The 15,218-nt window shown below is 40.7% G+C and overlaps 1 protein-coding gene across 1 annotated transcript in view; it reads right to left on the reverse strand.

Annotated features, from left to right (window-relative positions):
- Positions 1-3,713: 3,713 nt before the first annotated feature.
- Positions 3,714-15,218, reverse strand: part of LOC113152036 (carnitine O-acetyltransferase-like) — a gene marked incomplete at its 3' end in the record, with an annotated part of 29,327 nt that continues 17,822 nt past the window's right edge. The window contains exons 7-12 of the mRNA XM_026344949.1: positions 8,491-8,591; positions 6,907-7,032; positions 5,326-5,448; positions 5,031-5,166; positions 4,635-4,697; positions 3,714-3,851 (exon numbers count right to left, since the gene is read on the reverse strand). Of these exons, the coding sequence (XP_026200734.1) occupies positions 3,714-3,851; positions 4,635-4,697; positions 5,031-5,166; positions 5,326-5,448; positions 6,907-7,032; positions 8,491-8,591 (687 nt within the window). The remainder of the gene's footprint in view (positions 3,852-4,634; positions 4,698-5,030; positions 5,167-5,325; positions 5,449-6,906; positions 7,033-8,490; positions 8,592-15,218) is intronic.

The following is a 15,218-nucleotide window of genomic DNA, read 5'->3' on the forward strand; positions in this document are numbered from 1 at the left end:
CTCTGTACTTTTCCATCAACATTCTCAAAGCAAAAATGGCATCAGTGGTGCTCTTACGGGGCATGAAACCATACTGCTGCTCACAAATCTCCACCTTCTTCCTAAGCCTGGCTTCCACTACTCTTTCCCACAGCTTCATTGTGTGGCTCATCAACTTTATTCCTCTATAGTTGCTGCAGTTCTGCGTGTCACCCTTGTTCTTAAAGATTGGAACCAGAACACTTTTCCTCCATTCCTCAGGTATCTTCTCACTCTCTAGAATCCTATTGAACAAACTGGTTAGAAACTCCACTGCTGCCTCTCCTAAGCACTTCCACACCTCCACAGGTATGTCATCAGGACCAACACCCTTTCCACTCTTCATCCTTTTCAGAGCCTTCCTAACCTCATCCTTTCCAATCTCTTCTATTTCCTGCTCCACAACATCAACATCTTCCTCTCTTCTTTCCCTGTCATTTTCCTCATTCATCAGATCCTCAAAATACTCCTTCCATCTTTTCTGCACACTCTCCTGGGTTGTTAGCACCTTTCCATCTCTGTCCTTAATCACCCTTACCTGTTGCACATCCTTCCCATCTCTATCTCTCTGTCTGGCTAGCCTGTACAAGTCCTTCTCTCCTTCCTTTGTGTCTAACCTGTCATACAGCTCATCGTAAGCTTTCTGTTTGGCCTTTGCCACCTCCCTCTTCACTCTACGCTGCGCTTCCTTGTACTCCTGTCTACTTTCCTCAGTCCTTTCTACATCCCACTTCCTTCTAGCTAACTTCTTCCTCTGAACGCATTCCTGTACTTCCTCATTCCACCACCAAGTGTCTTTACCTTCTTTCCTCTTTCCAGATGACACACCTAGCACCTTCCTACCTGTTTCCCTGATAACTTCTGCTGTGGTTTCCCAGTCATCTGGAAGCTCATTCTGACCACCCAGAACCTGTCTCAACTTCTGCCTGAATTCCTCACAAGTTTCTTCATTCTTTAGCTTCCACCACTTGGTCTTCTTCTCTGACTTCCCTCTTTTCTTCTTCCTGACCTCCAGAGTCATCTTACACACCACCATGCGGTGCTGTCTGGCTACACTCTCTCCTACCACCACTTTGCAGTCACTAACCTCTCTCAAATGACCTCGTCTACATAGGATGTAGTCCACCTGCGTACTCCTACCTCCACTTCTGTATGTCACTCTATGTTCCTCTCGCTTCTGGAAGTAAGTGTTGACTACAGCCATTTCCATCCTCTTAGCAAAGTCCACCACCATCTGTCCTTCCAGATTCCTTTCCTTCACACCAAACCTGCCCATCACCTCCTCATCACCTCTGTTGCCCTCACCAACATGCCCATTGAAGTCTGCTCCAACAACAACTCTCTCTCCTCTGGGGATACTCTCTATGACCTCATCAAACTCACTCCAGAATCTCTCCTTCTCTTCTAACTCACAGCCAACCTGTGGCGCATACCCACTGACTACATTCATCATCACCCCTTCAATTTCTAGCTTTATGCTCATCACCCTGTCTGAGACTCTTTTCACCTCTAGAACATTGTTCACAAACTCCCCCTTCAAGATCACTCCTACCCCATTTCTCTTCCTATCAACACCATGGTAGAACAGTTTGTATCCTCCTCCGATACTACGTGCCTTGCTGCCCTTCCACCTTGTCTCCTGCACACACAGAACATCTACCTTTCTTCTCTCCATCATGTCTGCCAGCTCTCTGCCTTTCCCTGTCATCGTACCAACGTTAAGAGTCCCTATTCTCAAATCTATGTTCCTGCCTTTTCCCTTCTCTCTCTGACCACGAACCCTTCTGCCTACCCTCTTTCTTCGACCAACAGTAGTCAAATTTCCACCGGCACCCTGTAGGTTAACAGCATCGGTGGCGGTCGTTGTTAACCCGGGCCTCGACCGATCCGGTATGAAAGTCTTGTGAATGATTCGCATGGTTATTTTGGCAATTTTTACGCCGGATGCCCTTCCTGACGCAACCCTCTCTATTTATGCGGGCTTGGGACTGGCACAGAAGTCACTGGCTTGCAACCCCTATGGCTAGATTATCTATACTATGTACCCTACAGGTTAATATACAGTGAAATTGGTGGTATAGAATTACTGATACATTGATCAATGATTGACTTGCAGCAAGACATCTTGCCTTGCAGCGGGATAGTGTAGAGGTAAGGTTGCTGCCCTCTATGTAGAACATCATGGTTTCAAATCCTGGCCATGGCCTACCGCCTGTTACCCTGCCTTTGCGCTGTACCTTGTTGCTTTGGATAAGTGTATGCTAAATGTAAATCATGTGAGTGTTGCATATTTGCCCCTTTTGTACATGCATAGAGGCTGAGAAGACATTGCTAATGACAAATACACAATAATGTGTATCAAACACATTATTTCAAAATTTAGTCCCACTTCCTTCAGGATTGAATTGTGAAAATTCAATAGTTTTTCTTTCTCACTCATCTTTGGCACCATAGCTTCAGCCAACTAAAAGTAAATACATTTTTTATCCTGGCAGTTTTACCCACATTATCAAAGATATGATTTGACGGATGTATTAGTTTTCACAGATGTGGCTGCAAAAAAGGAAAGAAATCATCATAAGACTGACCATCTTTAGTTTAAGAAATATTGGCCCCTATGATCTTTCACATCACTGAAGCTGATGCCAACTGGATTTTAAATTGGTTCCCGATCAAAATCTAGAAACTTTAAGCAATTATCTCAGACATATGATGTTATGGTGTGCAATGCAACTCTGATGTAACAAAATATGACATTTAGCTAAATCATAGCAGTAGAAAAAAAACGTCACAGACTTTGTATTTTGGGAGGCCCCTAACAAAATAACCACGAACAGCATGTTACCTGGTCCACCAGAGAGCAAAGTACACAGATCACTCTGCTTTCCATGCAGCTCTGGGTCTCTGATCACTGCTTAGTTCATGTAACTTTTACCTTTAGGGAGAAGCTCAAATGAAGTAAGCCTGTGGTGAGAACAGTAAAAAGGTAAAAGGAGGAGTAAAGGAGGCCTTAAACATCTACAGTCCTCCTGTAATGGCTGCTTTTAGTGAGACATTAAAAGACCTGGAAGAGTAAAACCCCACTCCATAAATAATTATATACTGGCAGAAGCTCTCAAAGGCTTAGCCCTGACTCACACTCTCTCTCCTTCACACCCACCTTTCTTCAGGCCTCCTTTCGTCTCCAGAAAAAAAGAAAACGTATTTTTGACCTCTAAAAGAAGGTGGCATCAATTGCAGATTTGATATGATAGCATAAATTATAAAGTCCAAGCATTCATGTCCCCCCTAGCAACCGGTTCAACCCCACCTTCTCACCAAAATATGGTTTCCCACTTTCCCAGCTCCTGTTTGCTCTGTGAAGTTTTCTGTATCCCTCTTAGGTAAGAAACCTCAGCTGGGACACTTTTTTTCTAAGAATGTTTGTGAATATTGCTCATAGTCAGACAAAGTATTCCTGAAACATCAGGCTGTTTGGACAGTACTGTACAGGACAGCTGCTATTAGAAAGGTTTTTTTCTGTCTAATTTAGACCTCACCCAGGAGCTCAGTAAATTTTATTCCAGATTTGATGTCCATGACAAAAAACTACTAGTAATGTAAACTTGTTGCCCAATTATCCAAGGTACCTGTTTGTTTCTCAGCAACCAGGTTACTTTAGTGTATGTTAAGGCATTGATTGTTTCAACCCTTACCTGACTTGTAGAGAGTTGGAAATCAAAGGCTTTATTATAGGATGTGTCTCTGAAGATTTCTGGAATAGCAATGTTTTCCTCAATAGCCTGCGAGAACAGACCAAGAAGATGCTCTTCTATGCCCTGGCCATTTATTACCTGTTAGGATGGGAACAATATTATGTGTTTGCAATACTGATAACCTATTTTGGCGTTAATTGTGTTTAGTAAAGTTCTACTTAGATCTTTTTTTTTTTTTTCAACAAAAATCATTGTATCAAATTGTGCTACCAAACCTGTTTGAGTTTTATAACCATGTTCATTTGCTAAATGGCACTGGTTAGATTTTAAACTAGAGTTTCTTCCTCTTCTTTATTATTGGTGCATTGCAGCAATTTGTATTACATAAACTGCTTGTATGTGCAGGTGCATCGTCATCCAGAAGAGCATCTCAGTTATTAGCAAACAAACAATGGTTCACCTCTGAGAAATTCACACACACAGCTTGTAAGCAGTTTTTAGCACTAAGTCCATTGTTTTTTTGATAAATTTTCTCCCATTCTTCCTGCAGAAAATTTCAAGTTTTGAATGTGTGTGTGTCATGTACACAGATGTTCAGTGCTGTTCAAGTAAGAGAACTGTGGGCTGTTTGAAAAGCTTCAGTAACTTATGGTCTATTTTAAGTTAAGGCTTTAAATTTCTTGTAGAAGCCAAAACCTTTTTTCTTTTTTACATTCTTAAGAGAATAAATGAAATTTGAATGCAAAATTTGATAATATTTAGTGCATTCTCGCATCTTTTTTACGTCACAATTACTGTTTTGTATAGTAGTAGTATTGTTTTAATGTCTAGGTCCTGCAGAGGTTATATTTGTTTCTGTTTCTGATGTACATCAAACATTATTTGCTATACATCAAAATAAACGACTGTGATTATACTCACCATCTTAGTTTGCCTTCTGTGTTCTTTAATGGCTTTCTCCAACAAATTAACTTTCTCTAAGTACTGTTCAAAACAAAACAAAACAAAACAAAACAAAACAAAACAAAACAAAACAAAACAAAACAAAACAAAACAAAACAAAACAAAACAAAACAAAACAAAACAAAACAAAACAAAGAATACATAAAGCAGCCTAAATCAGTATCTCTGCAAGACACATTTTCTTGTACCAAATGCTCAGCTAAGATAAGTTAGAATTAAAGATTCTATAGCTGTTTAATTACTTTACTGAGATGATAAAACTGTGAAAACTATGAATAGACAACTTATAGCAAAGAGATGGTTACATTATGTAAGAGTTGCAAAAGTTTGTGAGAACTGTCCTTCTAATCAGACCTGTTTTTTTGGGTCATCAAATGCCTTTACAAAAGCAGCTGAGGCCCTTGAGTTTGAATGGATTGCAGCTACACGACCCAGTGTGAACATACGCAAGGAGGCAGGTTCCATTGTTGCACAGCACTTCTTGTAAATTCTGAAAAAAAAAGAACAGTGTTCAACAAGCTAAGTATTCCACCATAAAGACCACTAAAGCTTGTTGACAAACATAAAAACACTGTAACTCTTTGAGATTTGATAGTGGGAGCATTTGCACTTGCATATGAAAACAGTCCATAACTTTGGGGAATCTCACCTGTAGTAGGCCAGCTGCAGCGCCATCTGTACAAAAGCATCAGGACTCATGTTATGTGCCTTTATGGCAGATTTTCCAAAGTGGTCAAATACCATAACTCTCAGATCCAGGTCTTGTACCATTCTGTAATAGTAGGAAAAGGAGAATTTTCTGTGAAACCTTTGTTGGATAGTTTGACAGATCTCTGCAAAATTGTTTCTCTAGATATGCAAAAGTCTCATAACAACTGAAATAATTTTGTAAATGATATTAAATTTTTAATAATACACTTTTTCTCAGTTTTACAGTCACCTGGAGCCAATACCCATTCACACAAGTGTGTTTTTGAATCTTAGCTTACTGAGGATAGAAGAACAGCATTCAACTAATGTGTTTTGGCTACAGCAGAAGTTAGGTATGTATGTAGATATTGTGAGACAAAATTAATATCTACATCTGACATTTAACTGTAATAATGGTAACAATTGTGTTGTGAATATAGGATGCAAACTGCATCTGTGGATTTCAGTAGTGGCGGGTAACAGTCTCACGAGCCACTTTTGTGTGTTGAATTTTTTAAATATGTATTTTGCACAGTAAAACTGTTAGCAGGGCCAACAGATCAATTGCTGAAGAATGTAACAGTCCTGAAGAAGTAATAATAATAGTTAAGAAGTAAAGTGTACTGTGTAGCTTCCTGCAGCACACACCTAATCCAATGTATGCAGGTGTGTGAGGGTGCATCATTCGCTTAGAGGTGACATTGCTCTGCTGGTTATTAGGCACACTCAACACCAAGACTTGTCCAATAAACAGAAATAACAATTAGATTATTTCTGTGAAGAAGACAAACACCCTCAAATAATGCATTTGGATTTAAAGGGGGAAGTTATTATTTTGAGCATAAACACAGAATTTCTCAGAATAGCCAAACTCCCGTTCACTGAGATAACAATGCAGTATAGAGAGACACACATCGATAACTCACTTTTTTAACTGAGGCCAGAGTTCAGAGAAGCTGTTTTTTGAAAGCACTCTGCTGTCTGTTATACAGTTACTTACTTGAGCTAAAACACTCCTACCCCCTCCCAACTCAATTGTTTCTGAAGTTATTCAACATTAAATTATACATGATGATAAATGATGTCCAGAAGTTGTTCAAACCAGTGAAATTAAAAAAGAAACTGAGAAAAACTGTAATTATAAATAACTTTTTAGACAATAGGAAATTTAAAAGCTTCAGTAACTTGTCCAAGGACACCTCAAAAATTTAGCTACAAGGTACCGGGAATCAAACCACTAACCCTGGGGGGTCACATTTTAATGTTTTCCAGTGAAACACACACAAAATTAGAAAAAATATCATATGCTCTCATTGTCAGAGTTAGAAATATTGATTTTGATAGAAATTATGAATGTGTTCTTCAAACTGTGCCCTAATAACCCACTTGAAAAAGTTGTTTCAGTTTTCAGTCATAGCTGCGGCAAATAGCTTCACACAATGTTAAGACACATGGAGATGGAAATTACTTCATTGTCTTCATAGGATTTTTCTGATCACTGGGCACTCTTGTAACTATCACAACTAAAAGCTGTTCTCACTTGTCAATGTGTTGTTTGGCTTTCTCAATGTCCTTTTTGATCTTGGGTGTGATCTTGAAGTGTAGTTTCTGGGGCATGGGCAAAGGCTTCATCGTAGACTGTGCCATCTGTTGATTTTTCCTATATCTACACACACAACAGACGTGGGATGAAACAAAGTTAAATTTAAGTAACGGGCTTTTGTTAAATTCTTTGCATAAGCCCTGTGACAAAACACCCCCCTTGAAGTGCACTGTCTCATAAATATCAGTTTGTGTGGTGAAAGATGCATGGTTTCTGCTAATAATGCAGTTTATTTTTATATCTGACAGATAAATGCCAAAACTATGTGTTATTCCCTAATGTATATACTGTCCAATGTATAAGTAAGTAAGTAAGTAATTCAGTATATACTCTAGTGAGTTTACTTAAGTAAATTCTTGTCATGCAAATTGTGATGGTTCAACCCCATTTCCAAAAACATTGGGACATTGTCCAAAATCTAAAAATAAAACAAAATGCAAAGTTTTCCAAATCTCATAAAGCCATATTATATTCACAATAGAACACAGAAAACATATCAAATATTTAAACAGAAGTGTACCATTTAAAAAAAGGTCATTTAAAAATGATGCAAAATGTATAAATTAAGTCAGTACAGGCTCATTACCACAGCATATCCTCCCCTCCTGTTTTAACAACAAACTGTAAATGTCTGGAGACTTGCTGGAGTTTTAGGAGAGGAATGTTCTCTCATTGTTATTCTAACTGCTCAACAGTCCAAGGTCTTCTTAGCTGTGTTTTGTATTTTAAGATGAAAGGTCTAGACTGCTGGTAAGTCAGTTCAGAACCTGGACTCTTCTACGACCAAGCCAAGCCTGTTATAGACTGCATGCTGTTTAGCATTGTCTTGCAAGGCTTTTGATAATAAGCTTTACGTTCCCTCTCCTCCTTTAGCCCATGGTTTCCAAAAATTAGGTTTCTAAAAATTTGATTTGTCTAGACACAACAGTTTTCCACTTTGTCAAATTTGAATTGTGAATTTTGCATGAATTTTATGTATGTATGTATGTATGTATGTATGTATGTATGTATGTATGTGTATATATATATATATGTGTGTGTGTGTGTGTGTGTGTGTGTGTGTGTGTGTGTGTGTGTATATATATATATATATATATATATATATATATATATATATATATATATATATATATATATATATATATATATATATATATATATATATATATATATATATATGTGTGTGTATGTGTGTATATAAACACAATTTGTTGAAGTAACCTTTCACAGATTGTTAGACCTCAACCCATCCACATCTGAGAGACTGAATCTCTAAGATGCTTTTTTATGAACAATAATGAAACAGAAATTTGAAAAACAACAAAAATCCCCAAGCACCAGTCATGGCTCTCTACTGTAGCAAAATAAGTGATCAAACATATACACACATCTTCTCAGCTGTCCATGGTTGCTAGCAATACATTGTTGATGTATATTTGTGCGATTCACATTCTGTATTGTTGAGCTTTCAAAATATTACAAATCAAATACAATACACCCAAAGAAGCTGTACCTACTTACATGTTTGCTACAGCATAGTCACACATAGCCATTACGACTGTTCCATCAGCAGTGGCATGTGAGCTGTTTATACCCCATGTCCCATCTTCTCCAATAATCACCTGGCAAAAAGACCAGATCCACAAAACAAACATTAGCATTTAGGTAAATGCTAATGCTAAGGTATTTGTGCAATTAATTTTCAATTGATTATTTTTTGTTCAGTAGCCACTAAAAATCAGCAAATCTGAAAGCTTTAATTACATGGTTTTGAAGCCAAACAGTAAAACATTACGTTACTTCTTTTCACGATTCCTGCTGGGTCCTGCCCCAGTTTATTTGTTTTGTCTTTCTCTCCTTCTCTTTCTCACACTCTCTGCTCCCCAGCCACTTCATGCTATGCCCATATATGGACTGACTCTTTATCCCCATAGGTGTCAAACTCTGGCCCGCGGGCCAAATTTGGCCCGCAGTGTAATTATATTTGGCCCGCGAGGCTATACCAAATGACTACTAGACCTAGCCCGCCGGTATTATACAGCGCATTCATTGATCGCTAATACTACAAATCCAATAATGCAGCGCTTCAGCTGCCTTGTCAAACACATTCCTTGTTAATCAAGTTTAGCTTATGATGCTGCAAGTTATTGCGAAGCTCTTAAAATAGGAGTTTGTTGCAACCGAGTTTCTCCGTTCACAAAATATCCCGGAGGACATCGCAAGGAATCCCGGTGTTATGCCGAGTTTTGCATGCCTGCCGAGATCTGTATCCCCCACTCTAATCAGGGAGGCGGATGCAGATCTCGGCAACTCCGAGTTGCCAAATATTGCACCCCCTCCCTTATTAACTGTAGCCTAACACACAAAATGCTGTAATTTGTCCATCTTTTAGATTATTTTAAGCTGACAATAAAAATTCATATACGCAAAAGTGTGATTGGCTCGAATCATACCGAATTTTATTATTATTAGCAGATATTATATTAGATTGAGCTTGACTTGACAAAATATGACACATTGATAACATTCATACATTCAACGAACCCCAATGAAAACCTTCATTAACCACAAGACTACTAATCTGCTATAACATTTTTAATAGGGCAAACATCTGTAGTGTACTTTGTCACACTTTTGCGTATGTGAATTTTCACTGTCAGCTTAAAATAATCTAAAAGATGGACAAATTACAGCATTTGGTTTGGTTATAACGTGTGTTACAGTTAATAAGGTAAGGGGGTGCAATATTTGGCAACTCTGAGTTGCCGAGATCTGCATCCCCCTCCCTGATTAGAGTCGGGGATACAGATCTCGGCAGGCATGCAAAACTCGGCATGCCTCAGGTGGTTAACGATCCCCAAGGCGAGGAGGCGAAAGCGGAGGGACAAGAAACAAAAGGGAGGTTGCAGAGCCGGAGCGCTAGCTAGGCTAATGAGGCGACCACAAAGACTACCGCTTCCCAGCCTCTTTCTGACGAATGCCAGATCACTCGTCAACAAAATGGATGAACTGAGACTACGGATTAATAACAATTTCCTAAAGGACAGTTGCATTTTGTTGATCACAGAGACCTGGCTTCATCCTCTCATCCCAGACTCTGCTACCCAGCTAGCAGGCTACACCGCTCAGCGCCACGACAGGACAAAGGACTCCGGTAAGAGCAGAGGAGGGGGGCTCTGTGTTTATGTCAACAATAACTGGTGCACAAATACCGAGACTGTAGAGAGTCACTGCTCTCCGGACCTGGAGTGTGTGACAGTTAGATGCAGGCCTATCTACCTCCCGAGAGAGTTTACTGTCGTCATGGTCACGGCTGTTTACATTCCACCAGATGCTAATGCTAACTCGGCTATCGGACATTTACACGGCAGCATTAGCAGGCAGCAGAGCAGGTATCCCGACGCTGTGCACATCATAGCAGGGGGTTTTAACCACACGGACCTAAAGCCAGTACTTCCTAATCTGCACCAGCATTTTAAGTGTACCACCAGAGAAGCAAACACTCTGGACAAGGTCTACACAAACATTAAGCTAGGCTATAGGGCTAGACCACTACCTCATCTGGGCCAGTCTGACCATGTGTCTCTGCTTCTAATCCCTGCATACGCCCCCCTTAGGAAAACTGCTCTTACAATCTCAAAAATTGTAAAAACATGGCCTGATGATGCCACTGGGCAGCTGCAGGACTGTTTTGAGAGGACCAACTGGGACGTCTTTGAAGATCCAGACCTGGAAGTGTTCACAGATAGTGTGCTATGTTACATTAAGAACTGAATAGACACTGTTACAGTGGACAAGTACATCAGGGTGTACCCTAACAGGAAGCCCTGGATGAACCGGGAGGTCCAGCAGCTACTGAGGGAGAGGAACACTGCCTTCAGGTCTGGCGACAGGGCTTTCTACACCTCGACCGAGCCAACCTGAAGAGAGGCATCAGGAAGGCTAAACTGGATTACAAGAGGAAAATTGAAGGCTGCCTGGACAGCAACAACAGCAGGGAGGTGTGTTAGGGAGTCCAGCATCTGACCAACTACAGGACGACACTCTGTGCCGCCGAAGGCGACTCCTCGTTGGAGGAGGAGCTGAACCTTTTCTTCACTCGCTTCGAGATAGAGCAACCAGACACACCCACACAACCACATCCTGCAGCCCACAGTAGCCTCAGCCTCACAGTGAAGGAGCACGAGGTGAGGGGAGTACTGAGGTCCGTCAACTCGAGGAAGGCTGCTGGTCCAGATGGTGTCTCTGGACGAGTACTGAAGGACTGTGCGGACCAGCTGGCTGGAGTGTTCACCAGGATTTTCAACCTGTCCCTGGCCCGGTCTACTGTCCCACCGTGCCTGAAGTCCTCCACCATAGTCCCCCTGCCCAAGAAAACGCACATCACCAGCCTCAATGACTACCGGCCAGTTGCACTCACCCCAGTGGTGATGAAGTGCTTCGAAAAACTGGTAAGGGGTCACATCACTTCACTACTCCCACCTTCCTTCGACCCACACCAGTTTGCGTACAGGGCGAACAGATCCACAGAGGATGCCGTAGCCACTGCCCTCCACACGGCACTGTCCCACCTGGAGCAGCAGGGGAACTATGTGCGGATGCTCTTTGTGGATTATAGCTCTGCATTTAACACAATTTTTCCCCACAAACTAGTTAACAAACTGTTGGACCTAGGACTCTCACACTCCACCTGCTCTTGGATCAAGAACTTCCTCTCTGATCGCAATCAGAGGGTGAGAGTGGGCCCACACACCTCCAAGGTCCTTAGTCTCAGCACGTGCTCCCCACAGGGCTGTGTGCTCAGCCCCCTGCTCTACACTCTTTACACCTATGACTGTACTCCGGCTCACCACAGCAACACTATCGTCAAGTTCGCAGATGATACCACAGTGGTGGGACTCATCTCAGGGGGAGATGAGTCTGCCTACAGAGACGAGGTGGAACAGCTGACATTGTGGTGCAGGGGGAACAATCTGCTCCTTAACACCTCCAAGACAAAAGAGGTTGTCATTGACTTCCGGAGGACGAAAACTGAGGTCCCTCCACTGTACATTGGTGGGGACTGTGTTAAGAGGGTGTCAGACTTCCGCTTCTCGGGGGTCCACATAGAGGAGGATTTAACCTGGGGAGTACATACCTCTGAGCTGATAAGAAAGGCCCAGCAGAGACTGCACTTCCTAAGAGTACTTAGGAAGAACAACATCTCCCAGAGACTGCTGGTGTCCTTTTATCGATGCTCTATTGAGAGTATCCTTACATACTGTGTTTCTGTGTGGTTCGGCAGATGTACAGTGGCTCAGAGGAAAGCTCTCCAGAGAGTGATCAAAACAGCACAGAGGATCACCGGTTCCCCTCTCCTCCCTCTAGAAGAACTTCACAGTTCCCGCTGCCTCAAAAAAGCTCAAACCATTCTCAGGGACACTACACACCCTGGACACTCTCTCTTTGAACTGTTGCCATCAGGGAGAAGGTTCCGGTCCAACTAGGACTGACAGATTTAAAAACAGCTTTAATCCCATTGCAATAACTACATTAAACACTGTAAAGAACGGACTATAGAAACTAGTACTGTAACTGTGACAGTATACTCACTTGTGGGAGTGAGAGCTGGTCCGGAGCACAATGTGATGTTCTTTGATTACTTGAAGGGTTGTTTGTGTCTTATTTTGTCTTTTGACTGTCTCTGATTATTTATTCTGTTTTTTTTTTGTTTTTTTTTTATTCCTTTTCATTCTATATATATATGGCACAGACTGGTTGGCACCTTAATCTCGTTGTACGAAAAGATCTTTCTTCTTAATCTTTAAGAAAAGAATTTTGAGTTGCTTCGCAACCCATTTGCTGTCTATGTGTAAACTGCACCTGTACAGATTCAGATGGAGCTGATTGAGCTGCAGTGTAATGACTCAAGGTAAAGTAGGAGACTGCAGGACCCGCAGGACAGTTTATTCACTCCATTCCCGCAGAAATGTCCCAGCTCCGTCCACATGCGGCTCGAACCTTGTTTATGTTTGATAGAACAAATCTTAGTGAGAAGCTCTTCTCAGTGATGAAGACTAACAAAACAGCACACAGGAGTCGTCTCACTGGTGAGAACCTACAGTCCATCCTGAGAATCTCCACAACACAGAACCTCACACCAAATATAAACGAACTTGTTGACAAAAAAAAGATGCAGCTCTGATAAAATGACATAAGAGCAAAGACTGAATGATTTGATTTGTTATTGCTGAAAAGCACTAATTTTATTTATATTTCCAGATTTTGTTATGCAGCATGTTCACATTTTGAATTTGTATAATTTTGACAGGATACATTTTTATGGAGAGCAAAATCTTTTGGGATATTTAAAATTTAAGTTTATTTTTTATATAAAATGACATAAGATTAAAGAAATTTGAATGTTTGTTCTTTTAATGTTTACTTTATTTCTAACTTAATATATAAGGCAGATGGCCGCCCACTATGAGCCTGGTTCTGCTGGAGGTTTCTTCCTCTAAAGGGAGTTTTTCCTCTCCACTGTTGCCTAAAGCTTGCTCAAATGGGATTGTTGGGTTTTCTCTATAATTTTTTGTATAAATATTTTCTGTAAGGTCTTAAACCTTACACTGTAAAGTGCCTTGAGATAACTTCTGTTGTAAATTAGCGCTATACAAATAAAATTGAATTGAATTGAATATAATATATAATTTAGAGAGGATATATTTCTGTAGAGAGCAAAATATTATAAGTTATTTAAGGTTTATGTTAAAAAAAAGTTAAGTTTAAAAGTTTTAGTGTGCTCAATAAATGTTTATCCTGTTCGGCCTGCGATCTAAAGTGTGTTTTGGATTTTGGCCCCCTGTGCAATTGAGTTTGACAACCCTGCTTTATCCACTCTTGTCTGCCTTGATTACCTGATCCACTCCACCTGTGTTTAACTCTTTGAATCCCTCTATGGCAGGGGTGTCAAACTCAATATGCCACATCCCAAAGTAGCTCAATGACAACAGATTAGTGGCTCCGACATCACATATTATAAAGGCTTTTGAGAGGCTGAGTCCCTGCAACCTCTGACTCAACAGGGAAGGTGATAACAGAAAGCAGGAATTGAGCATCTCAGATATTTTCTTAAAATAAAATTGCGAAAACCTTGTATCATTTTCCTTACCCGGCACAATTATGTACCACTTTGTGCTGGTCTATTAAATAATAAACCAATAAAATACATTTCCATTTGTGGTTATAATGTGTCAAAATGTGGAAATATTTAAAGGTGTATCAACAAGTTTGCAAGACACTATCTCATCAAAAGATTCTAAGCATCTGGGGAAGTCCCTGCTTCTTATATACTAAACATTTGTGTGCAAATTAGATAACACCTGCAAAGGTTTGAACAAGCTTACATAGTAGTAGTGCGCACAGTCTCTTTAAAATAAGCAAAATGATGCACACTGTGAATTTTGCACCTTCATAATTGCCTGAATAATGTGCAAAGTGGTGCATTTCAACCATATGCACAAATACAGGGAAAAAAAATACAAATATACTATATTCGAGTATATATACTATATCGAGGCCTGAAAGCAAATTCCTGTAGCTGCAATTGCGTTTGAATTTGAAATGTATGAAAATCCAGCCTTTTTCTTGCGCACAGATTGCTGCAAAGGAGAAACAAAAGAATGTGTCATCATTTATCACCTGTGTTAATATTTTTGAAATGACACAAGAAGAACAAAAACCCAAACGTCTTCAGAGAGTTATTGAGGTATAGATTAATTTGGAGCCAATCACAAGAAAGAGTCATGCAAAGCATGATGCTTAATGGGTTTGAGACACCTAAAATTGTCATTACACATTAAAGATTCTTCTTCTCTTCTCTTCCCATCAGGGGTTGCCACAGCGAATCATCCTTTTCCACCTCACTCTGTCATGAGCTATCCTTCTGATGTGCTCGTTCCTTATTCTGTCTAACCTCGTCACTCCTCAAGAGAACCTCAACATCTTCATCTCTGCTACCCCCATCTCAGCCTCTTGTCTCTGCACCCCCTAGAGCAGAGCTCCACTGTCTTGTACACCTTTCATTTGAGTCTTGCTGACACTGTGGTAACACAACACTCCTGCCACTTTCCTCCACCCACTCCAACCCGCCTGCACTCGCCTCTCCACCTCTTTTCCACACTCCCCACACCTCAAGTACTTAAACTCCTGCACCTTCTTCACCTCAGCCCCCTGTAACCTCACTCTTATAGCTTGATACCTCTCGTTTA

The sequence above is a fragment of the Anabas testudineus genome, chromosome 4 (assembly GCF_900324465.2).
Source record: "Anabas testudineus chromosome 4, fAnaTes1.2, whole genome shotgun sequence".
NCBI classification, from domain to species: Eukaryota; Metazoa; Chordata; class Actinopteri; order Anabantiformes; family Anabantidae; genus Anabas; species Anabas testudineus.